Below are 26,065 nucleotides of genomic sequence, written 5' to 3'. Positions count from 1 at the left end.
TTCGAACCACCGTTGCTCCACCCCTTCTTTAGCAAACCATGGCTCTGTCTTTCCACAGACGGCATGTGTGCCAGCCATCTGACCAGTCAAAACCTGTGCACAGAGGTCAGAGAGGAGGAAATGGGGAAATTCGGCCTCGAATGGGGTCACTGCTGCTGCAAAACCACCACCGCCACCCTTCCTCCCTGCAAAAAACTGTGTCTCTTTCCGCCAGGGCACTGAGCTGGCAGCTGTGCCTGAAGGTGTGAAGCCAGTGACCGACTGAACGCATGCAGCCTCCATGTGGGACGGCGCATGGGGAAGAGCAGAGAATGATGTGGCCCGGGCGACACGTGCTGCGCGAAAACTAGGGCAAGCGGATGGCACGCATATGAAGGCACGAAAGCCCAAGCGGCCATCTGAGAGGCAGAAGGCCGTGCCAGGACCCCACAAGGTGCCACTGCAAATGCCAAACCAGAGGCTCAGGGCAATTGGCTTCCCTTCCAACAGTGCGTTTAGGGAATCGCTTGGTGAAACTGTCCCTTAACACCCTTTTTAATGGCTTTGCACTGCCAGGTCTCAAGGCCAGGGCAGGTTGTGAGCCTGACGTCAGAGGAATTGATCAGGATGGGAGATCAGCCTGTGTGTTCAGGCCTGGCCAAAGGGAAGAGACTATAGAGAGGCTAAGGAAGGCTCTTTAACAACAATAGCCCCCTGACATCCCTATAAAGTACAGGTGGGATCCTCTGGCCCTCTAGACGTTGTGGGATGACAACTCTCATCGTTCCTGAAGAGCCACAGGGGAAGGCCGGTGGTCCCACCAGCTCTCAGATCCTCTCCCTTTTCCTGATGCCTCCTTCGCTAACTCAACATTTTCTCCTCTGCCCCCCCCGCCACCAAAAAGCAGAGATGTGCTCCATTGCACAAGGATTTTGTAAAGTGGACCACACAGAAGCGTTACAGGAGCCGCACTCCCTCTGGCTCCTCGACTTATGTGCCTGAACTCACACACCACATCCGCATGCGACCTACATCAGGAACGGAGGAGTACTTTCCGAGCAAACATCTCCACTCTCTCTCGCTCCCTTCTATCTTTTGGTGACAGAATGAGTTTAATTTGCCATAAGGGCCAATCATCGTCACTCAGCTCTGTCCTGCAAAAACCCCTGGCTTCAAAAACATGCGCCAAAAATAAACCGCCTCTCTTTTATGTTTTCCTAGGCATTGTGAAGCTTATAAGGGCAAGGGCAGCTTGTTCAGGCTGCAAGCAGCGCCAGCCTTAAAACCAACTTTGGGCATGGGAAAAGAGTTTCTTCCCAGCAAGAGAGCGCACTCAAACCATTCTGCTCGGCAGACCGTCAGCTGAAGGGGCATCTGGGAATTCGCTTGCATGATCTAGAACTGCATTTGAGCTTTGGCCTAGATCAAGGAATTCTCGAACTCTAAACAGTGGGCCTCTTCTCCAAACAGAGAACAGCCCAAACTCCCTTAAATTTGAACAACAAAGCCAAAGATTCAACTTCTATGGTGGGCTCTTGACCTCAGCCTAAAAGCAAACAGTTCAACAAGGCACGCATGTCCCACAATGTGCTTTTTCTATCACTGCTGGTTCTGTGGATCAGAGAAGCAAACACTTTCCCTTCCCGACAACACCTTAGGACCTCCTCTGGACAGTCAAAAGATGCTGCAAAGAGAATCAGAGCAAGTGAAATCACGCTTCTCCTTTGCGGCATCCACATGATACCGTCCTCATCAAAATGCTGCCCCATTATTATTCACCCACTTAATCCGGATTTACCGTTTCTGCAGAAAATCCGATAAGTTTAAGAAAAAACACACACAACCCTGCAGAAATAGTAAATCCGGATTAATTTGGCAGTGGAGGGTGTGAGGGAGAGGATATGGGGGAGCATTCTGATGAGGACGATGTGGTGAAAGTGATCCCCTTGTTGGAAGAAATCTCACCCTACTGATTGGAAAGGTGCAGCGGAAGTGGCGCTGTGGTCTAAACCACAGAGCCTAGGACTTGCTGATCAGAAGGTCGGCAGTTCGAATCCCCACGACGGGGTGAGCTCCCGTTGCTCGGTCCCTGCTCCTGCCAACCTAGCAGTTCAAAAGCACATCAAAGTGCAAGTAGATAAATAGGTACCGCTCCGGCGGGAAGGTAAAAGGCATTTCTGTGTGCTGCTCTGGTTTCGCCAGAAGCAGCTTAGTCATGCTGCCCACATGACCCGGGAAAACTGTCTGCGGACAAACGTTGGCTCCCTCAGTCTGTAAAGCGAGATGAGCGCTGCAACCCCAGTCCGACTGGACTTAAGTGTCAGGGGTCCTTTACCTTTTTAGCAGAAGATCACATACTCTGCACACAGCAGAATGTTCCAGGTCAGATTCTTGTTAAGCCCAGCAGAAGGATAGCAAAGGCAACAGGAAAGATTTTTGCCTGAAATCTTTGGGGTAGCCACTGCCAGTCATGGGAGAGATTGTGTTAGGTTAGATCAAACTTGGGCCTCCAGCTGTTTTTGGACTACAAGGTCCATCATCCCTGACCACTGGACCTGCCAGCTAGGGATGATGGGTGTTGTAGTCCGAAACCAGCTGAAGACCCAAGTTTGGGAAACCCTGGGCTAGATGAAAAATGGTCTTTACTCAGCATAGCAGCGACTCTGTATGTTCAGAACTGAGATGCATGCATCTCTCACACAGAACTTATTTTTATCACTTCTTTTGGATACCTGAAGTGGCCTCAAAGCTTGTTTTACAGGGGTTGGTGGAATTGCCCCACTGATCAGAAGCGCAGTTGATGGAAAACAACTGTTGGCACCTTGATTCCACCAAAACACACTGAAATTGGGCATCAATTTGAATCCTGTCCCACTAGTCTTGGGTGCCAGGTTACGCTTCAAAACTCTGGCTCTCTGCATACATGCTTAGGAGCAGAAAACCCCAAAAATATTGTAATATGTCGATCTCTCCATGGGCGTAGCCAGATTTTGTGTTAGGGGTGCAGTCTTTTGCTGGGGTGGAACCTCAAATTTGTATTGGTTTTGATTGATTGTATTGATTTTGATTGATTTGGGGGGGGCAACTGCCCTCCCTGGCTACGTCCATGGTCATGAACTTCTCCCTATCTTCTCTCTCTCTTAAAAAACCCTTAAATAACTTTGCTTCCATGCCCATCTCCGCGACCTTTTTTCTGCCGCCTTTGCAAATGGGGCGGCCGAACTGCCCCGGGATCGCGGCGCTGCCCGCCGCGCATCTGTGCCAAGCGAGCAGCAGCCCGAGCGCTTGTTATTTTTAGCGCCTGCCAATCGCCGCCGGAGAAGAGCTCCGAGGGGGCGGCGGTGGCAGGAGCAAGCTCCGGTTCCCAGCTCCGCTTCGCCTCCCCTGCGGAGCGGAGCCTCCAATCGGGTCAGCGCCTCACGTGTCCGCCTCTAGCTGCCGCGGAACGAGTGTCAGGAACAAGCAACGTGCTGGAGCGCCGCCAAGGCGGGGAGGGGAGACACCTGACTCGCGGCTCACATGGCTCGGGCGGCATTCATCCTCCTCCCGACAGCAGGAGGCGGCTCTCTGCACGCGAGGCGCCCGCGATGCAAGACGCGGCATTGCATGTTTGCGCATGCAGCTGCATGCATGCATGCAAGGGGGTTGCGCATGCAGCTGCATGCGTGCGTGCAAACGGGGGGTTGCGCATGCAGCTGCATGCATGCAAGCGGGGGCGGGCGAGAGACGCGATCCGAGAGGAAGGGGAGCTGTGGAGGTGGCTGGATCCATCCTTGTTAGCGCATGGACAAGTTCGCGGCTGGCTCCTGGAGGAGAATCGCCACGCCCAGCCGGGACCGCAGGGAGCAGGTTTTAGAAAAGAGCGCATCTGTGCATGTGCAGAACGCCCTCTGCAAGAATGAGAGCGGCCCCTTTCCCTTCCTTTCCCCATGTGCAGGATTGCAGAAGAGGAGGACGGGGGGCTTTCCAGAAGCCAAAATGGGAGTCTCTTGCCTGAAAACAGCACACCGAGCCCTACTGACCCCTGGGTCAAGTTAAGGCACCAGACCTCTCTTGGTAAAAGCTAAGTGCAGCAGAGGTTAATCTGCAAAAATATGAGTTGCACAATAGGTAAATCTGGGCAGCCCAGATTGCAGCTGCAAGGACGGAGCAGTTAAAATAGGACTGCCACCATCACTCCTACAAGTTTAAATAAATCTCTCCCCACCATGAAAAAACGCACCTTTACTCTGCATATATACAACAGGAATAAGCAGGAGGTGTGATGGAACCCAGGATTCCTCGTTCCCAATATTTATAGTCTCCCATTCTCCCTCCGGCAGTGGAAAAAGAAATCCAGATGTCTGCATTATGCCCCATTACCTTCTCATTACTTCTAGATACCCAGGTCAGCTCTTCTCAGGGTGGTATATGCGAATACATATAGTATAACAGAGTTTGGTATAGATTCTATAAAAATTGTGTGATTTGAAGCAGTACACCACACTGTTCCAATGTACCTATTTAAGAGGTATAGCACTGTACAGTACCTGCTTTCTCTATCCAATTTTGGCTTTCTAACTTTGCGAAATCATCTGATAATTTTGCTTGTGCACACTGAACTTTGGAAACCGTGCAAAGCTTAATTTTGGAGCCAGATTTGTATATGACACACTGGGATATGCTTTGCAGCACTTATTGCTGCTGCTGTAATTTTTGAAGTGAAGACCACAGGAATGGGCTTGTTTCTGATCAGACTACAAACAGCAATTTTCTTAACTAGGGCAAATAAGTGGCTGACAAAATACAGGTGGGTGGCGAGGTGTATTTCGCACAAGTAGCTGTCGCAGGCTGCACCAGTGCCAGATCTGGGTCTTAGAGCGTTTGGGTGACGAATCCTTAACCTGCAAGAGGCTGGGTATACAAACCAAGGAACACAGGAATCTGTCTTATACTGAGTTCAGACCATTGGTCCATTTAGCTCAATATTTGCCTGCACTGGCAGCAGCAACACTCCAGGATTTCAGAGAGGGGCATCTTCCAGCTGGGACATGGGTGGCGCTGTGGCTTAAACCACAGAGCCTAGGACTTGCCGATCAGAAGGTTGGCGTGACAGGGTAAGCTCCCGTTGCTCGGTCCCTGCTCCTGCCAACCTAGCAGTTTGAAAGCACGTCAAAGTGCAAGTAGATCAATAGGTACTGCTCCGGCGGGAAGGTAAACGGCATTTCCGTGCGCTGCTCTGGTTCGCCAGAAGCGGCTTAGTCATGCTGGCCACATGACCCAGAAGCTGTACGCCGGCTCCCTCGGCCAATAAAGCGAGATGAGCGCTGCAACCCCAGAGTCAGCCACGACTGGATCTAATGGACAGGGGTCCCTTTACCTTTTATCTTCCAGCCTGATTAGATGTTGGAGATTGAATCTGAAACCTTGTGCGTGCAAAGCATAATCTCAAATCCTGAATCTTTCAAACTGCTTCTCAAGAACTCTCAGACTGTTTCTGATCATTCTGGTCTCCTGTGCAATGTGAGAGTTAACAGTGCTGCTTTGCCATTTGCTGGTCTTAGTCCCCATCAAACCCTTGACCAGTCTGCCTTGCACCTTCTGTCCTACACCCAATTAGCACTCCCACTTCTGTGTTTCTCTGGTTTTTCAAATGTAAGAAATGGCACCTCGTTAAACCGGCAGAAGAGTGGCTTTCGCATGACCTTTTTTTAATACTTGTTTGCAGAGACATCTTGTCATGTTCCTTCATCCTGACCACATGCACTGATGAATGTACTTTCCGCTGCCTCTTATTTTGTTTAAAAACAGCGGCCTGAAAACTGTGCTCCGGAGAACCTCCTTATCAGGAGGATTTCCTTGCTGAGAAGATCAATAACAGCAGACAAGCCAGGTGCTTATCTTTCACTGCAATGTGCAGATTGCTGCAGAAGTGATGGGCATGTTCTCTAGAGGGCACATTCTGATGCAGGGCCACCAGCGAGGAGGACCCTGTGTGCCAGGGTGATGCAGCACACTAAATATTGCCCCTGAATCCTCAGTGACACACGGATTTCTTACAGATCAGTCTGTCTGCAAAGTATTTCCTGAAACACTGAAAACCACTGCTTTCAAAGGTGGGCAGACTGTGGATTATCTGTATTTATATCTCGGCTTTTCACAACACCCTGAAAGTTGGCAGCCGCCGGTTTAAAATAGTACTGAATAGGATCATTTCAGCCTATTTACTCGCCTCTGCTAAAAGACACCTAAACTCACGTCCCCCCCGCCCACATTGTGGCGCCCCAGCTAGCTCCAAATGCACATAATTATTATTTCATCCTTCCTACTATCGTTACAAAATGAAGCCACTTAACGCGCTGCGGTTCTGCAATTGTAGCTGAGCGAGATTATCGTACAGGCAGGAATCTAAAATGGAAAGTTTAACAATCCGGCTCAAAGAAAAGGAAGATCAGGAGACATACAAAGACCATGTAGAGCAGGGATAGGCAGTGTGGCTCCCCCAAACATCGTCGGACTACAGTTCCCATCATCCTTGACTTAGCCACATTTGCTGGGCATGATGGGAGTTGATCAACACCTGGAGGGCACCATGTTGGCTACCCTTGATTCACAGAAGGGGTTGCCCTCCAGATCAGGGTTTCCCCAGACTCAGGTCTCCAGCTGGACTACATTTCCCATCATCCTTGACTACTGGTCCTGCACCAGCCCCTAAGAAGATGCCTAGCAAATCACAGACAGATGCTCTAATTCATGTGCCTGTTTTTGATATGCCTCTACTGATAAAATGCTACCCTCCTGGCTTCTGTGACAAGTGTACGAGAAAGGGAATGAGCAACCTCTAACAGTACTGAGTGGGACTGCAGACGCTGCCTCTGCCCTATACAGAATCATAAAAATGCAGAGTTGGAAGGGACCCCCAGGGGTCATCTAGTCCAACCCCCTGCAATGCAAGAATCTAAGTTTAAGCATCCATGACAGATGGCCATCCAACCTCTGCTTAAAACCTCTAAGGATGGAGAGTCCACCAGCTCCCAAGGGAGTCCATTCCACTGCTCTTGCTCTCAGAAAGTTCTTCCTGGTGTTTAGCCAGAATACATTTGCGTCCGACCAGCCAGAGCTGGAGAAAACAAGCTTGCTCCATCTTCCATGTGACAGCTCTTTTGATTTTTTGACGATGGCTATCATATAGGCATCAGACCCATTGATCCCTATGGAATTTACTTCTTCGTAAAAGGCAGCAGTCCCTTGAAACGTGATGGATCCTGACAGCTTGAAGAAGAGGGATTACAGTTCAGTGGCACAGGATATCCTCTTGCATGCAAAAGGTCTCTGGCACAATTTTTGTTATTTCTAGCTTAAAAGGAGATCAGGCAGCAGCAGGTGATGGGAAAGAACTCTCTGTGCCTGAGATCCTGGAAAGCCAGAGTGGAAAACACCAGGCTGGATGAGACAAAAACTCTTGACCTAGTACTTCCTTTGAAGCAGAATGGAGGGCTTGAATAACAATATTTTGCAAGATTGCAATATGGGCTGCAAGCTTTACCTAGTTTTGAAGCACTTATCAACCCATATAGCATCTTTCTCGCCTCAGAAGGTAATTCCCAACGCACCTCACAATGCTGTAACATCTGGAGCGGGGCGTTTTGAGATCTCCAGGCAAGTTGTGAGTGTGCGATGTCAAGAGACAGCGCACTTTTGACACGAAAACAGCTCTGAGCCTGTTTTGAGTGTGTATGCACGGACAGAGAGCAGGAGCTGGCTATCCCGTAATTAAAAAAAATACATTCTAGCCCAATGCCAGTTTTTGGAAGATTGGGGGAAGGGAGAAGGGGTCTTTCTGGCATTCCTGGAAACACGCAAACAGTTGCCTGCCTGGAAGCAGAATCTGAGGCCCAGGGAAGCTTTTGATGTTTGATTATGTTTTTATACGGGCAGGATATAAATAATAAAATTATGATTATGATTATGATTATGATGCCTCAAACAAGGTCAATAGAGCAGGTCAGTGGCAGAGAAATGACAGCAGAAGCCTCTCCTCTGCATCAGCAGCCGTCAGCACCCCTGTACAGTGGTATCTCAGGTTAAGAACTTAATTTGTTCTGGAGGTCTGTTCTTAACCTGAAACTGTTCTTAACCTGAAGCACCACTTTAGCTAATGGGGTCTGCTGCTGCCGCACCGCCGGAGCGTGATTTCTGTTCTCATCCTGAAGCAAAGTTCTTAACCTGAGGTACTATTTCTGGGTTAGCGGAGTCTGTGACCTGAAGTGTCTGTAACCTGAAGCATCTGTAACCCGAGGTACCACTGTACCACCAACCCCTTGTAAGCTAAATTGGCACCATCGGCAAAAGCAACACTCTCCGCCAACTGTCAAGCACACCCCTTCCTCCCCGAATGGCATTCTTAGTGGCTGCCATTGTGTGCTGCCTCATCCATCAGCACCGTCACAGTGCCCACGCTGCTCCTGCTTGCTGACGCTGCAGTTGGTTTCTCTGCAGCGGGGCCAGCGCATAGGGAAGAGGCCATCTCGGCCCACACCCGGCAAGTCCTCGGACCTAGAGCAAACCAGAAACCAGGGAATGGATCTCAGCTGCGCCACTGCACATGTCACAGCAGGAAAAGAAACTGCGGCAGTTTGCACTTCCCGGGCGCTGCTGAAATTCAATCCAAGGCGCCCTCCAGAGCCCCTGCACTGAAGGCTGCTGCTGCCTTGTACCTGGTGACCTGAATTCACCTGACAAAGGCAAATTCAGCAGCTCCCGGGTGGCTCTGGAGCATGTCTGTAAGGCAGATTCACGCTGCCTTTGAAGCAGTCAACAGCTGGCGGCAGTCCTGATGTATTTCAGAATCTAGGCCAGGGAGCTGCTGTTGTTTCCCCCCCCCCCTCCTTCTTTTTTTTTTTTTAAGCGGTGAAACCCGATTTTCCTCCTTCCTCTGCAGATACGAGCAATGACCCTATTTTGGGCTGGCTAATCTATCACTTTGAAGTTGACTTTTGCATGCATTATTTTACACCTACCTGGATCTAACTAAAGGCTGCAGCTCAACAGGAAAGAAAAAGGAGTCAGGTTTTGCTTGCTTAGCCAATCAATAGGAAAGGCAGCCTCCTCGGCCAATCTCTAATAGCAAACTTCTGGTTCCAAATTCAAGGGCCAAAATGTGGGGCTAATTTGAGGTTCTAATGCTGGCTTGCCCTGAATTCCAACACAAGTATCTAAATGGGTTTGGCAAATTAACTGGGGGGGGGGGGAGAGAGAGAAATCTATTTTATTAAACTGGAGTCAGTGTTAAGAATAACACATTTTGTTAACATGAAAGAAGACACGTTTGGCAGACTATAGCACATGGCTTCAAGCTGTGTTCAAATCTCTGCTCAGCCAAGAACATGCAAACTATATCTGAGCCTCAGTTCCCATATCCATAAAATGGGGGTTATAATGACCTACTTCACAGCAGGGCTGCTTTGATGGCAGGCAATTAAAAAAAAACGTATTTAGGAAAATGTATAAACTGCTTGATCTAAACATTCTCCAAGTGGCATACTGATAAAACATAGATAAATCTCACAAATAAATATATATATAAAGCCATCATTGTTCAAAATAAAGATAAAAATCAGCAAGACTTTCAGAACAAATGTAAGTAACTAAATCATGTGTCTGGTTAGGCTTGCCAAAAAAGTTTCCAGCAAAGGATCTGATATCTCAGATTAAAACTTGGGTTGCCAAAATTGGAAGAACGTCTGCATTTGTTGTATCTTGTTAAGGGAGCACTTTCTAGCACTTGCCAGAAAAGAATGGACACCGTTTCTGTGATGTAACCTTGCTGCAAAGGTCAAATGCATCCCTTCCAATGCTAGCATCCTTTGGACACTGGGGTACACTACAAAAAGGGGGGAGTCCCGCCCCTTCCCCCCAAAAACCAGACTCTTCTAAAGAACATCAGTAATCCACAGAAACCACTTGCATGAAGTCACAGCAGTTCCATTAAAAGCAGGTTATAGAACAGGGCTGGGGAAACCGTGACGTTGGAGAACTACAACTCCCATCATTGCTCAAGTTGGCTGGGGCTGATGGAATCTGGAGTCTGCCAACATCTGGAGGGCCACAGATCTGTGACAGAGAGAGATGCATCTTAGGCCCCTAACAAGGGGCTCCCTTGGAGTAGAGAAACCCCTCTGTATTGACCTGAGAATGCATCTTGACCCTGTCTTTGTGGAAAACAGAGTAAAAATCAGTTGTTTGTGGAGTCCTGGCCAACAGCCTGGAATGGAAGCCGTACCAAATTGGACCTAACTGGTCCCATCCGGCCTCCCCACCCAGCGCACCTCGGCTCCGAGTGATGTCCTTCTGGAGAAGGAGAGGAGGCCGAGGCTTCCCTCGCAAAATGGTGATGTGTCAATAAATAAGATTACCCAGAAAGGGAGCACGAGTCTAGCTAGGGTCTTAGCTGAAGCCTGCCAGGAGACACTAGCTACTCGTGCAGGCTTTAATCTGCCTGCACGTTCCTTCATCAGTGGAACAGGGGAGGGAGGGGCGGGAGAGGAAAGAGCAGCTCGGTTTTTTGGCTTTAAGTAGGTTAAACAAATCAGAGTGCATCCGTGGGCTTGTTGGAACTGCAGCAGCGCTCCCAGAACAGGCAGAGAGCCTGGGAAATAAAGATACCAAATGTGATCACAAGGATATTTGTTTGCTTCACTGAGATGGGGGGGGGGAGATTGCTAAGGGGACAAAACACTACCAGAGGCCCCCACCCCACAAGTGATATATTTAGAAGCATCTCGGTTCCCAGGGATTCAATGTTTGCTTTTTTTTCCTGCTAAAGGACTGATCAAAGTTGCAAAAACAAGGGATGCCCCCCTTGTTCTGCAGTTTTAAGGAGTTGGGGATTTCAGGCACCTGATAACACCAGTCCATTGGTCCATGTAGCTCAGGATTGGCTACAGCGGACTGGTCAACAGCTCTCTCCGGCTTAAAACACCGGGGGTCTTTTCCAGGCCTACCTATAGATGGATTGGACCTGGCGTGTTTTGCATGCCAAGCATGGGCACTGCTGCTGAACTAAAGCCCCATGATAGAATCACAGAATTGCAGAGTTCAAAGGGACCCCATGGGTCATCTAGTCCAACCCCCCGCGATGCAGGAATCCTGCCCACAGCTGCCCCTGGGTGGGCTCGAATCACCAACCTTCTGGTTAACAGACAGGCATACTGATCCACTGTCAAGACTAAGGAGAGACAGTCAAGCTCACACAGACATATTTGGGCTTATTTTTAAAACCAAGCTGAGGAACTGGGGAGAACAGAATCCAACCTGGTTTGACTATGGGTCTGGTGAGCCTGTTTTCTGACCGGTCCCATGATGCAGTGGGAGATATTTTCACACACCGCTCCTCCGAAGTTTCTGGCAAGCTCGGCTTGTGGTGAGCTGCCTAGGCAACTGGGTTCACCAGAAGCCCATTTACATCAGGGTTAATGGGGGCTTTTCATTTCGCTTTTGTTTTGTCTCCAGTGACCTGGTTTCAGAATGAGTTCAGGAACGGCCCAAGGATGAGATGTGGGGCCTGGGAAACTGAAATGTGGGTCCCCTCCTTGGGATAAAATTATGAAGAGCACATTGCTGCCATGTGTTAGTCTGTTGATACAACCCTGACAGCGACAGCATCTGGGCAAACCAAATTTAGGAGGGGGGTACGTAACCTTTCCCCAACCTCTATTTTTGCGATTAACTGCCCCCCACCCTCAGCCAGCCCTACTGGCAAGAGGCAACTGCAGGAGACTGCAGCAGAAAGTGGCAGGCATCCCTCCTTCATGCTTCCCCACACCTCCCATGAAAATTGCACCTCCTCAAAGATGCTTTGCATACAACAAGCATTGGGAAACCTGTGGCCCTCCAGATCTCACTGCATCTTCTGTGACCCCTGGCTATGCTGACTGGGACTGATGGGAGCTGGAGTCCAATAAGATATTGGGGGGGGGGCAGTATCCCCTTAGAAGACGAAGCCATTGGGTCTATATCATAGGTGAAGGGACCCCTGACCATTAGGTCCAGTCATGGCCGACTCTGGGGTTGCGGCGCTCATCTCGCTTTACTGGCCGAAGGAGCCGGCATACAGCTTCCGGGTCACGCAGCCAGCATGACTAAGCCTCTTCTGGCGAACCAGAGCAGCGCACGGAAACGCCCTTTACCTTCCCGCCGGAGCGGTACCTATTTATCTACTTGCACCTTGACGTGCTTTCGAACTGCTAGGTTGGCAGGAGCTCACCCCATCGTGGGGATTCGAACCGCCGACCTTCTGATCGGCAAGTCCTAGGATCTGTGGTTTAACCCACAGCGTCACCCGCGTCCCTTATATCATAGGTACCTGTGTGTAATTTTACCACTTGAACAGGTGGCCTTGAACAAGTCTGTCTCACTCAGCAGACCTCACTGCTTCTGGATCAGGGCTGGAAATTTTCCAGGAGGGGGGAAAACATTTTTTGTTCAAGATGGGAGGGCTCAGTTCAACAGGTAACAGGAATCAGAAAGGATAGCCTGCTTATCACCCCTTGCTTCTTTGTTTACCACCCCAGTGAAGGTGTTTCCAAACGCCTGGCAAGGTTCACGGAAGGAATAGCATCCCTTGCAAAGGTAAAGGTTGCTCTGCAATCAAATAGGCGGCGGCCCCACCACGCCCTGACCTCGTCTGCTTTCGCTCCTGGCCCAGCACATCCTGCCTGCCCTGATACATTTTAAAGTTTGATCTCAGCCTCTCTGGCACCTGTGAAAGTGCTGCCGCCGCCTTCAGACAGCAAAGTAGGTCAAAGTCACCGCAACGGGAGAAAGGGCAGGGTGAGGTGGCGCAGCTCCGAGTGAGTCGGGAGGGGGAGCTTTTTGCTGCAGAGTTCATCATCCCCAGCTGCACAGCTCCAGCAGGGGAGCTCCCAGACTCAAAGCAAGAGATGGGAAACCAAAGGGGGCTTGTGAATAGTCCCCAGCCTATGGGTACCGATACCAAGGACAGCGGAGGTTTTGGAAACTGGAAGGAAGCTGTTCGACAAATCGAGCAGCCCCCCTTCCAATTTGCAAATGTTTTCCTATCCAAGTTATCCCGTTTCTGTTTGATGCATGGGGGCTCCCTGTCTCCCCCCCCCCCCAAGGTTCTTTCCACCTCCCTTCTAGGGCTATTGATAGGACACAAACGACTGACATAAATATAGTAATAGCTTTATTGGCCGAGGGATCCGGCGTACAGCTTCCAGGTCATGTGGCCAGCATGACTAAGACGCTTCTGGCGAACCAGAGCAGCGCACGGAAACGCCGTTTACCTTTCCGCTGGAGTGGTACCTATTTATCTACTTGCACTTTGACGTGCTTTCGAACTGCTAGGTTGGCAGGAGCAGGGACTGGACAACGGGAGCTCACCCCGTCGTGGGGATTCGAACCGTCGACCTTCTGATCGGCAAGTCCTAGGCTCTGTGGTTTAACCCACAGCGCCACCCGCGTCCCTTGACATAAATATGGACCCCAGCATTTGTGGCAGGCTTGCCGCATAGCTGAACTGACAAACACACCATTGCCTCTATTTACCAGGGAGAATCCCTATTTTCTGCTGCCGGTCTCTGGTCTTTTCTGTCTTTTGGGAAGATGCTGGAGTCCGTGCACTCATTTGAAAAATGCATTCTGTGTTGCACACACAGGTGCATTATAGTTCTTCAGGATTCATGTCCATCTCCCAGGTTTCTAGACCTAGAAAACTTGAGGGGAGAGGGCAGAAAGAGGAGATGTATGCAGTGGTGATATATATATAAATGCATGCTTGCAAATATATCCCAGATGCTGTAGATTGCTCCCCTCCTTTACCCCATCTACCTTTCACTGCCCATCCAGATAGTAAAAATTCTTGGTTGCGCTTGAGTTGCAGCTACCCCAAAAGTCGGATCCACAGAGAGACTCAACGTGCTATTAAACAATGTTTAAGTTGCTGTTGTTGTTTTCAACCATTGCACTGCAAACACGTTCTTTCCCAGCCAGTGCCGGAGAGGCTATTACAGAGTAAATGAATACAAACACCCAATTAAAAAAGAAAAAGAAGAAGAGCCTCAGGAAGAGGTGCTTGGCATTACAAACACACAAATGACCTTATTTCCGAAGTGCTGGAATGTGTGGCCTAATTAAGACATCCCCAGACTTAAACCAGCTTAGCCGTCATGGCCCAGCTTTTCCCAGGGAACTGTGGGAACTGTAGTTCTGTAAAGTAGGCCGGGGCTCTCTACATCCAAACGCTCAGCACCAGCGCCAAACTACAATTCCCAGGGTTCTTGGGGAAGCCGTGAGTGCAGAAAAAACCAACAACCACCTATCCAGCCAGGAGGGTGAAATGACAAAAGGCTCTTGAGAGCAACAGGGCTGCCACCACATCTGAAGCCCTGATGCGACTCATTCCTGGCCAAGGCAGGCCTCTCTCTTTTTGGTCTTTTTTACCATTCTTTTGGTCACACCAACTCCAGGTTGGGACCATTCTTAGTAACTGGATCACACTTTTGTGGTAGGCATGATAAAGACCCCCGCCAGAGAGATACCTCTGTGGCATCCAAACCCCCTTCAGCACAGGAGATTGGGAGGTTGGACCGTTTTGTAAATCACCAACAGGGCCACCTGATTCTCCCCTCCACAAACACAGAAATTGGCAGTTGCAACACAGCTACCTCCATAATACCCAATTTCTAAGGCTTTTCCCCACTGACCTAGATTAAGCACCCAAAAAATACCCTCCAGTTTTCACTCTAGAAAGGAGGGGAGTCCACCTGTTTGTCTCTCACCAAACACCATCATATCTGATCAAGAGGTACCTCTAGACACAGAGGGGCGCAAGTGCCAAGCGTGAGAGGTTGGTTACGTGGTTCTATGAGCCATGACCTTAGCATGCTTGCAGCATGGGCCTCTCCTTCCATCACCCCATATGGGGTGCCATATAGATCAGCCCATTTTGCACCTGGTTTTTGGCCCATTTGCGACCAAGTGAAGATGCCTGGACGCTGCGATGGCACCTGACATTTCCACCATCTGGGGATCGCTGGGACAGGACTTTTGTTGGGGTCCAAGGATTACACATACATGAGGGATGGATGGATGGATGGTGGAAGAGCCCTGGGTGAAAGGCAGGGAAGATCTCTGAGGCTGAGAGCCAGGGAGAAGGAAGGGAAGCTCCCAGGTGAGATTTGGGAGGAATCCCCACTTTCTGTGCATGACGTGGGTTAAGAGCTACCTTTGCGAGAGGACTCTGTGCTTTTTCTTCTCTCTGTTTTTATTTTATTTTTATTTAGCTTGGTTTCTTTTATCTTACTGTATTATGAAAAAGCTTTAATAAAATATTATGGGGGGGGGGAATGAATGTGGCCTAGAGAAAAAAGTTTGAGAACCATAGGTCTACACTACAATCAAACTTGGTAATGTTTTTAATCTTTTGATGTCTTACTGTGTTTTAATTTGTTGGAAGCCGCCCGGAGTTGCTGGAGTAACCCAGTAAGATGGGTGGCAATAATAATAATAATAATAATAATAATAATAATAATAATAATAATAATAATAATAATGGCTCCATCCACTACTGCCTCTGATCATCCTTACCACTGCAGTACCACCTGCAGCTGTACAATTAGTATGGGGTGGGTGGAGGGTGAACATTCTTATATTCAAGGGAAAGTTGTAAAATAAGGTCAGTGTCCTAAATGGCACAGATCCTACCATTCACACATAAGCTAAATGTCGTTTACTGCTTCTGCAAGCAGTGTGCATACTGCTTTGCTGCATGCACACTGGGTATTTGCTGTGTTTCACGATCCCAGAGTCTAAACTAATCTGCTCCTTGTGAATGTGTTATCTTTAGGGTGCCAGGGGAATGGGTGCCTGTGGGCAAAGGGCCAACCTCAGGCTAATTTTCATCGTGAGATGAGTGCTGTGTGCAGAGATCACTGATTATTGCACTCTGTGTTTCTATAAGTGGACAAGGATGTGCAAACATAGCAGGAGATCGTTGGCTGCACGCCCAAAATAACACAGCTTATGAAACAGGTTTGGAAACACTAGTAAAAAAAAAATTGCAGAAAGCAATGCCTACATGCACACATGGGGAATGACTTCAGCAGATGGGATCTGATATAAAGCCCTGCCGTTCAAGTGGGCTTCTTCTCTGCTAATTTCAAGGGCAGTTTTGCACATAAACACTTTTGAAGTGAATGGGGAAGCCCTGATGCAAAGGTGAGCTCTAGGAAACAGATAAGGAAGTGCAGGGAATTGCAGCCGTGTGCAAAACAGAAACAGTAAGTGAGAATGCCTCATATACCCCATACGTTTAAAGCCCTTGACTTTCCCCAAGAATCCTGGAGCTGTGGTTTCTCAAAGGCACTGGAAATTGTAGCTCTGTGGTGGGCAGAGTTCCCAGCATTCTTTGGGGCAGCAATGTGTTTTAAATATATGGTGTGCACAGGCAGCCAGAGAGAGAATATGGTCCAATGAAGCATACTTGTGTCTCCTTTAACTGTTGCAACATATTCTAGTTAGAAGGGGCAAAATTTCACCAATGGGTGACCAGCTCCTCAGCCAACCCATCAGGTGCCCTTCCGATGCAGTTGAACTCCAACTTCCATCAACCCCAGGCAGCATGACCAATGGCCAGGGATGATGGGAGTCAGAGTCCAACCACATCTGGAGGGCCATAGGGGAACTGCAGTCTAGGGCCCAAAAAATATTTCACCACGTGCACACAACTCAATGCTCCCTCCCCATATACACACCTTTGGAAACTAAAACATGAAATATTTCCGAATAGCCATTAGCCAAGATACAATACAAAAGACAAATTAATTTCCTGCCTCCCTTATCTTGAGTTTTTAAAGCACTTTTCTCATTCCTTACAAATGAAGCAGGGAGCAAAAAAAATTGTCTGTTGATTAAAACCAAGCGGACCCCCACTGAGGGACAGACACAATTGCTTACTGGTCTGAGAATTCGGCCACCAGTTGTCCTTTATCAGACAAATCTGTGGTAGGCAACTGGCAGCCCATAGGAAGAATTTGGCCCACAGAAAACTGGCATTTCAAGTGGATAAAAACCCTCTGGCTACAGTCAGGTTCCCCATAATTGGCTTTGAGGGGAAGGGGAAATTGTTAGAAATGTATGGATGGGATTCACCTTCTGTGGTGGTGTCTGAAGAATATTCTGTAGCCTTTTAAATGTATCTGTGGGAAGTGAGGGTGTATTGTTTTGCTGTTTCATTTTACTTATGTACTTGTTTTTACCCTGTATTTTATTCTGTGAACCGCCCTGGGATTTTATGATGAAGGGCGGTATAGAAATCTGATTAATAATAATAACTGTAATAACCTCCAGAATAGCATACACAAGGTGTCGTTCTGTCTGGCCAGCTGCAACGCATTCACCACAGCACCTTTAATACTAGTCTAGGAGAAGGAATTTCAGCAGGTGTAGCTTACATGTAAAATTATTGTTGTTCTATTTATTATATATATAATTTATTTACACCCGGCCTTTTTCCCTGACAGGGATTCACTAATGACCACTAAGGATTTCTTCTACCACTGCAGAGTTTCCTTCATGAGGAAACGCCCAAGGCTGCTTTGAACCAACTCAGATGATCTGCTACATCTATCCAAGTCTCAACCGCTCTGACTAACAGTGGCTACTCTTTGGGTCACAGTTTGACCATGAAGCAACATGGCCGACTACCTTTGGGCTCAGCAAGCTCACTGCAATGTTCCAAACCAGCGACGTCCCAGGCCGAACGGGGTGGAATACAATCTTGAACTTCACATGAACCTTGAAGAGGAATCTCAGCCTTGTAAATGGAATCGGCCTCCGAAAATTTGGTAAGCGGGACACTCCTATCCCAGCCCATGCCAGCACTCAAGATCTTTAACTACTGAAGAGATAAAATAGCAGCACACCTGGGTGCTGAAAGCAGGCACATCCATGCACACCTTCCGCCTCCTCCTCCTCAACAGCCCGTGAGTCACCTGGCAATCTTACTCAAGCAGTGATTAGCTGGAGAAAACCTTGGGCACGTTCAGTTAAGGCCTGCGGCGCTCAGGTCAGGAGACTGCGGTGTCAGGTGAGCACCAAGCAAGTGGTAATCACGTGCAGGTATACCCAGGATCCTCCAAGCAAGGGACCTGTCAAGACTGCCGCTCCCATCAGACGGATTAGGCAGATGGATGCTGGTTCAGGGACTCAGCCCAAAGTCTCGCAGGACACCTTGAATGTCTTGCAGCAGGGAGGGTGAGCCATGGTGGCCCACATTCCACCACTGGTTCTTTGAGGAAATTCAACTTTGAATTAAGGGATAGGGTTTAAGGAAGAAAGTTGTCCCAGTTACAAAGAAAAGGAAAAAAATAATGGGGGGCGGGAATGTAGAACCTCCACATTTTAATGGCACCCCCTCTGTTTAGGTATTGCATGTTGTACCACGACTATGTCCCAGAGAGCTTCATAATATTAAAAAATGCAGAACCTCCACATTTTAATGGCACCCCCTCTGTTTAGGTTTTGTATCTTGTACCACGGCTATGTCCCAGTGAGCTTCATAATATTATTATTTTTAAGGGGAAAGTTACTAGGAGATACCAGCTTTACTGGGACGCGGGTGGAGCTGTGGTGTAAACCAATGAGCCTTGGGCTTGCCGATTGAAAGGTTGGCGGTTCTAATCCCCGCAATGGGGTGAGCTCCTGTTCTTTGGTCCCAGCTCCTGCCAACCTAGCAGTTCGAAAGCACATCAAAGTGCAAGTAGATAAATAGGTACCACTCCGGCAGGAAGGTAAACGGCGTTTCCGTGCGCTGCTCTGGTTCGCCAGAAAGCGGCTTAGTCATGCTGGCCACATGACCTGGAAGCTGTATGCCGGCTCCCTCGGCCAATAAAGCGAGATGAGCGCTGCAACCCCAGTTGTTCGCAACTGGACTTAACCGTCAGGGGTCCTTTACCTTTTTAACCAGTTTTATTATGAAATATGACCGCCACAAGGAAGGCTTTGGTGATAAAATACACTTGCAGTCCCATTGTTTGATGAAGCAGAATACCCCGCAAAATACAGAAGTTGGCCAGCCCTGCCTTCAAGTGTGTGTGTGTGTGTGTGTGTGTGTGTGTGTGTGTTTCCTGCAGCCATCAATCATTGGGGAGGGGGGAGACATTGCTCCCAAATGGGTCCTATTAGAAGGGAATACCCAAGTCTCCAAGGGTACCAATAGTTGCACACGTACTGTACTTCTGTAGGCACTTGTTAAAAGATTAGGCGCTGTTATCACTAGAAGGCAAACAGGATGGACTTAGTCATGCACAGAGGTTGAAATAACTGGGGCTTAAGTTAGTCATCCAACCCAATTTTAACCCAGAACTGGAAAGTGACATCTCAAGAGATTGTAGCACAATGCACAGTGTCCACATGTGTTGTCGTGAATCACCACGGTAGCCTCCTAGAACGATAAGGAAACCTTCAAGAGGCCATTGTGACGTCACAACAGTTCCAGAATTTCTGAATGCTGCATTGCCCCAGTGGAGAAGGCACAGCAGCTTCCCCAGCCGGGGGGGGGGGACATCACAGTGATGTTAAGCTTCACGGTGGAATTTAAGTGCAACTTGATGGCACCTTGCACACACCCCACCTCCAAACTGCAGTAGGGCTAACCCCGTCTAATGCTATTGACCCAGAAGTGGCCCCAGAGCAGTGACATGTCGCTCCTGCTTCTTGCCCTGCTGCCCCAATGATCCCTGGGACTAGAAACGTCCAAGTTCTTTTAATGCAAGTGCGATTGAAATACAAAAAAATAGTATTTATTCCTCAAAGGAGTTCAAGGCAGCATGCATGTTGCTCCATTCAATTTTAATGACAAACCTGCAAGGTCGGTTGGGTTGAGAGGCCAGTGTGGCTTTCACACAGCCACCGAGTTCATTCTATTCCTCAGCGAAATTTGAACCCAAGTCCGGCACTCTGTGGCTACCAAGGAACTTCTGGGGGTTAACAGGAAATCTGTGGGGCTCTTAATGCTATGAAACGCTTCCCCTACACTGCACTCCAAAAGCTTCTTATAGATGATTTAGCAGGAATGAGGGGCGGGGGAGGAGACACGGGGCAACCCAGGGCTCTGCAACTCTGCAATCAGGTCACAGTGTCCCCCACAAAGACTGCACAGCAGAGGATTCCTTGTGAAAATTATTTCGTATTCCAGAGATCTGTAGTAGATGGGAGAACCCCCCCCTACACATATGGAAGGCACTCTTGCATGAATATAAGGATACGTAACCCAGCCTGGCTCTGTTTGTAACCTTCTTCACTAAAACAAACAAATGAAAATTCTGCAGCAAGCTCAATCCGCGCCAATGCAAGAAAAAATCAGGCAGCCTGTGTAAACGCTGCAAATTAAATAAATTTGCATCTATCTGCTTTTTTGGGGCATAATTTATTCTGCTTCTGCTAAAAGGACAGGCAAAGAGCTATGCAGGTCACCAAGACCCATCTCCTGGTCCATGGAAGCCTTGCTAAGATATCTCCCCCCCCCCCCAATCTGAGATTTCAGCCAGCATTGCCACTACTGCCACCAAGCATTGATTAAGGACTAGAAACTTGCCCTTTTAAAACAAAAAAGTTGATATTTTCACAGGATGCTGAACTCTACGCTGGGCAGCCTTCCCTGCTGTGATGGAATGATTATCGCTTTCTGAGTAAAAGAGGACACAGCCCAAGGTCCCATATCCTTAGCATCTACCAGGGGAAGAGAATTCAAGCTGGGAAGGAAATACCTTTACCAGAGACCTGCCAGTCTGGGCTGGATGGTCTGATTCTGTGCAAAGCAGCACTTGCTCATCTCTCCTATGTAAAAAGCTGGCTCTCTTTACACTGGCCCACTTTCCTGGGTTAACCTCATCTCACCCCGCTTTCAGCAACCCTGTTCCCCTAAAACTCAACTTCCCACTTAGTAGGTCTCCACACGCATCAATTCGTACATCCCAGAGAGACCTCATGGGGGTGACTGCTGGACCCCTCCAATTTGCACACATACACACAGAGCTCTCCAAACCTGCAATATTTCCACCCTCCTTTTTGCACAACAGCCGAGGACAAAACAGAAATGAGTTGCAGTTTTTCAGAGCCTGCCAGTCAGATGCCACGGGGCTTGTTTACCGAGGTGCACGAATCCCGGGGCATTCCCGCGACTCAAATGCATGCTATTTTATCAAAACAAATTTCGAAGGCAAGTAGTAATTTTACGCATCAGAACTACTTCCCACATTGCAGCAATAATTTTCTCATTCCTTGACTGCCCCTGCACGTCTTTCAGGCTGGCTCCCTCCCTCCCTCTCCTTTCCACTTAAACAACCATTCCAGTACCAACCGAAACCATATTTCTATTTTCTCCCTCCACCGCCACCCCGCTCTTCATGCAAAGAAATAAAAAGGGGAGGAAATCAGGCATAAAAGGCTCTTTAGAAACCCCCACTCACAATTCAGAAATGTACGCTTCGGCTAGGAAAATACCAACTGTCTAAAAATAACGCAAGGGGATTTCTGTGTGCGCTGCTGTGTGTTTTTCTAAATGGGAAATGAATTAAATCCCAGATTTATGAACGCCTTCCGGTGCCGGGAATCTAACCTGATAGGATATCCTATCCTAGGATATTGCCACTGAAAAGAACGTTAAAAACCCGGCTTATAATATGGCACAAAGATGATTGCATTTTGCAAACGGCTTGCAAAAAAACACAAACACAAGAAACACAAACCCGGGTGCAGTCTCTCCTCTTTTTTCGCATTCCCCCTTTAGCGCCCACCCACTTCCAGAGAACTGATGCCATCTCCTACGATCCGCTAAAATCCTAGCGAGAGAGAAGAGTTTGCAGCATCACAGCAACGCTCGCCGGCTTACCCGAATTGTTATCCATGTTGCTGCGTCTCCAGGCGCCCGGCTTCCGTTTGCAGATTTGACTCCGGGTTTGCAAGGGAGAAATCGCGACGAGCCGTTGCAATAGACCTGTGCGGTGCGTGTGTGCTTGCAAACGAGGCGCCCCCTCGAAGCGGCCGAAAATAAATAAATAAATGGAAATAACGATCGGCGGAGCAAGTAGGCTAAGCGCTAAGGGAACCCTCTGCGGCTTCCCTCCTTCCCCCTCCCTTGCTTTCTCCCGCGGATGCGAGTGTGCGCGTGCTCGCTTGCTCCCGAGCTGCGAAATGGTTTCAGGTTCCCGAAAGCGGCGTTTTTGCAGCCTGCTGCCACTTCCACGTGCTTCCAAGCCCGGCTCCGGCTGCAGATTCCCCCCTCTCCACCCCCCCCTTACTCCGGCGCTCCCGGATTGTATAGACGTGGGTGAGGCTTGCTCGCTTGCTGCTGCTTCTTTTTTGCTTGTTCAACTCGGGGATTAGCCGCTCCTGTTTTCGAGCCAGGAGGGAGCGGGGGAGGGAAGATCTGGCTTGCCTCGGCGGCTGGCTCATGTGTAGCCTGCATGTGACAGCATCGGAGGCATGCCCCACTGACACACATTTCAGGCAGCCCAAGCGATGACATCAGCTCCCGCGGCCGCACATGGGCAGCAAGGCGGAGGAAGGGAAAGGGGAGCTCGGCCTCGCTTCACACACACATTGCAGCAGCAGCAGCCCAGATGGGGGGGGGAGGAGAGAGCACCCCCCCATGCACGCACCCACCCACCGATCGTGTCCCCCGCACCCACCCGCCGCCTGGCACGGCCCCATCTGGGACACATGCAAGCGGCAGTTCCCAGCTTATTGTCAGCAGAGAAAGGGGTCACGTCCTGATTTGCCCCAGAAGGGAGCCAAGCTGCCGCTCTGGATCCCGGATTGGGGGGGGGGCGAGGATGACTTGGGGAAGGGGGAGAGTGGGGTGGCGATTAACCGGAGGTGGAGCTGGGGCATTCTCGGTCTGCTCAGAAGCACTGTCTTCTTCGTGGTGGTTCAATAAAATAAAAAGTGGTATAAAAAGGTAAAGGGTGAGAGGGGACTCCTTGTCCCTTCACAGAGCCACAGTTCCCAGAGCTCCGTGGGAAGAGGGTTGGACTGTTAAACCTCTTTAAGAATTGTGGCTTTGCAAGGGGAATAGGGTTCTCCTAACAACTCTCAAGGGACGTGGGTGGCGCTGTGGGTTAAACCACAGAGCCTAGGACTTGCCGATCAGAAGGTTGGTGGTTCAACTCCCCGCGACGGGGTGAGCTCCCGTTGCTCGGTCCCTGCTCCTGCCAACCTAGCAGTTCAAAAGCACACCAGTGCAAGTAGATAAATAGGTACCGCTCCGGCGGGAAGGTAAACGGCGTTTCCGTGCGCTGCTCTGGTTCGCCAGAAGCGGCTTAGTCAGGCTGGCCACATGACCCGGAAGCTGTATGCCGGCTCCCTCGGCCAGTAAAGCGAGATGAGCGCCGCAACCCCAGAGTCGGCCACGACTGGACCTCATGGTCAGGGGTCCCTTTACCTTTTCAATAACTCTCAACATGCTTAACAAACTACAGTTCCCAGGATTCTTTGGGAGAAACCATGATTTGTAAAAGCGGAACATTACTGCTTTAAATGTAAGGTGCAGGTGGAGTCATAGTTGTGGGGGCAAAGGAGGGCCAATAAAGTGAGATGAGCGCCGCAACCCCAGAGTCGGCCACGACTGGACCTAATGGTCAGGGGTCCCTTTACCTAAATTGTCTCAACTGGAGGAACTCTTTTAGGAATTGTATGTAGAACACAAATGGGATCATCTTATGAAATCTGGGTATGCTTAAAGCTTACTGAAATAAATCAAATCAGAGCAATAAGATGTAAGAACAGCCCAAAGGCCTATCTCGTCCTGCATTCTGTTTTCACTGTGGCCATCCAGATGCCTATGACAAACCCACAAAAAGGGGATAGATAATAATAATAATTTATAATAATAGTTTATTATTTGTACCCCACCCATCTGACTGGCTTGAACTAGCCCTCCTTTGCTGTTGTTGCCCCCCATAACTATGACTCCACGAAGCAATGGTCTATTGTTGTTCTGCCCTGTCTGAAGCCGGCTTGCTCCTCTGCCAGAACTGCCTCAGTTTCCATCCAGTCAATTAGTTTGATGTGGAGGTGTTTGGCATACAGTTTGCTGGAGATAGTAAGGAGGCTAATGGGTCTATAGCTCGCTGGATCTGCCATAGGACCCTTTTTATAGATTGGAATAATTACTGCCTCTTGTCCAGCAACCAGGTATTATGCCTGTTGAATCGATGTATGTAAATATTGACGCCATTATAGGAGCCCACCAACTGATATTGTTCTTCATGAGCTCTGCTGGAATGTGGTCTATGCCTGGGGCTTTGTTGTTTTTCAGTTGGGCAATTAGTTTCCCCACCTCCTCTATGGAAACAGGAGGCCAATATGGTAAATTCTCAGAGTAGGCACTTGGATCATTGTGCTGAGCTTTGTCATCATAGAAGAGGGTTTGAAAATATTTCATCCACTCCTGGGGTTCTACAGTACATGTGGGACCAATCCGCTCCTGGCCCAGGAGGCCCATAATGGTACGCCAGAAGAAGGTTGAGTCTTTCTCATTCGAGGCCTTCACTAAATTACACCAGGCCAATCTCTCAGCTTTTTGTTTTTTTACCTTTAATAGCTGTTTGTAGTTTCGTCTTAAATAGATGTAAGCCATAAATAGCGAGGGTGCTCCGGTGTTTCTGTAATTCCGATAGGTTGCTCTCAGACGTTTCCTTGCTTGTCCACACTCCAAATCAAACCATCTCTCTTGATCCTTTGCCCGCTTTGTAACAGAATTAAGTATCTCAGTTGTTAAGAAGGTATTTAGTCTTGCTAATAACTCGTTGAACGAGTCCATGGCCTTTCCCCCGGTATTAGCTGATACAATGGCTGAGTAGATGGTCTTCACGTCTTCCGAATGGAGGAGATAAGTTAGCTCTGTATTGAGCATGGGGGTCCATTTAATTCTTCTGGGGGCCAGTGATCCCAGATTAACGATGGGGGTGTAGTAAAGGTTAGCCATGGGTTTGTTAAACGATGGGCCATTGAGCGCTAAAATTAGTGGGAGGTGGTCGCTTTCGGTGTTATGTCCCACTTGAAACTTCGACACAGAGTTATAGGCGAATCTTGATATCAGAATATAGTCTATCACACTTCCTCCCATCTTTGAAAAATGGGTATACTCCCCTGGGCGATCCTCTTCCTTACTACCGTTTAATATCATCAGCTCCCTTCTTTTTGCGACCTGGGCTAGACATAGCCCCGAGAAGTTGCATTTATTATCTTTAGAAAGTCGTGAAACGCCTGCTTCGGTTGGACTTTCAGGGTCCTGAATCTGATTATATTGGCTGTAAAGATTGTTATCATCAGTTCCCATACGGGCGTTGAAATCCCCCCCCCCTGATTATAATCGGTGTAGAAGGGTGGGAAGATTCTATGGACTCTAGGAATGCCTCGTAACTCTGCCCAATTAGCTTTCACTATAGATTTTTTTTGGCAGGGGGGCAGATAGACATTGACCACTACCAGTGCATCTCTCTTAGATTTGAGTAGGACTGCCGTGGCTAGTGAATTGCAGTTTGGGAGGGCTTTTAAGGAATGTTCAAGCTCTGTGGAGATAAGGCTAGCTAAACCTCCACTAGGCCTACCTCCCCTCACATTTTGTTGTTGTTTAGTCGTTTAGTCGTGTCTGACTCTTCGTGACCCCATGGACCAGAGAACGCCAGGCACCTCTGTCCTCCACTGCCTCCCGCAGTTTGGTCAAACTCATGCTGGTAACCTCGAATACACTATCCAACCATCTCGTCCTCTGTTGCCCCCTTCTCCTTGTGCCCTCCATCTTTCCCAACATCAGGGTCTTCTCCAGGGAGTCTTCTCTTCTCATGAGGTGGCCAAAGTACTGGAGCCTCAGCTTCACAATCTGTCCTTCCAGTGAGCACTCAGGGCTGATTTCCTTCAGAATGGAGAGGTTTGATCTTCTTGCAGTCCATGGGACTCTCAAGAGTCTCCTCCAGCACAATAATTCAAAAGCATCAATTCTTCGGCGATCAGCCTTCTTTATGGTCCAGCTCTCACTTCCATACATCACTACTGGGAAAACCATGGCTTTAACTATACGAAC

At 48.8% G+C, this 26,065-nt stretch overlaps 1 protein-coding gene across 3 annotated transcripts in view; it reads right to left on the bottom strand.

Moving 5' to 3' along the window:
* Window positions 1-26,065, bottom strand: part of LOC128406037 (nuclear receptor subfamily 1 group D member 1-like) — a 57,462-nt gene that overhangs the window by 16,729 nt on the left and 14,668 nt on the right. Inside the window, exon 1 of one of the 3 annotated variants that reach the window (XM_053373095.1) lies at window positions 21,872-22,487. The exons of the other annotated variants lie outside the window; for them this stretch is intronic. Coding sequence (XP_053229070.1) covers window positions 21,872-21,887 — 16 coding nt within the window. The 5' untranslated portion in view covers window positions 21,888-22,487. Of the gene's footprint in view, window positions 1-21,871; window positions 22,488-26,065 lie in introns of those variants that run through there. 3 annotated transcript variants of the gene reach the window in all.

This window comes from Podarcis raffonei, chromosome 2 (assembly GCF_027172205.1).
Source record: "Podarcis raffonei isolate rPodRaf1 chromosome 2, rPodRaf1.pri, whole genome shotgun sequence".
Taxonomy (NCBI): domain Eukaryota; kingdom Metazoa; phylum Chordata; class Lepidosauria; order Squamata; family Lacertidae; genus Podarcis; species Podarcis raffonei.
The sequence above is the reverse complement of the archived record's forward strand: the minus strand, read 5'-3'. Positions and strand labels throughout refer to the sequence as shown.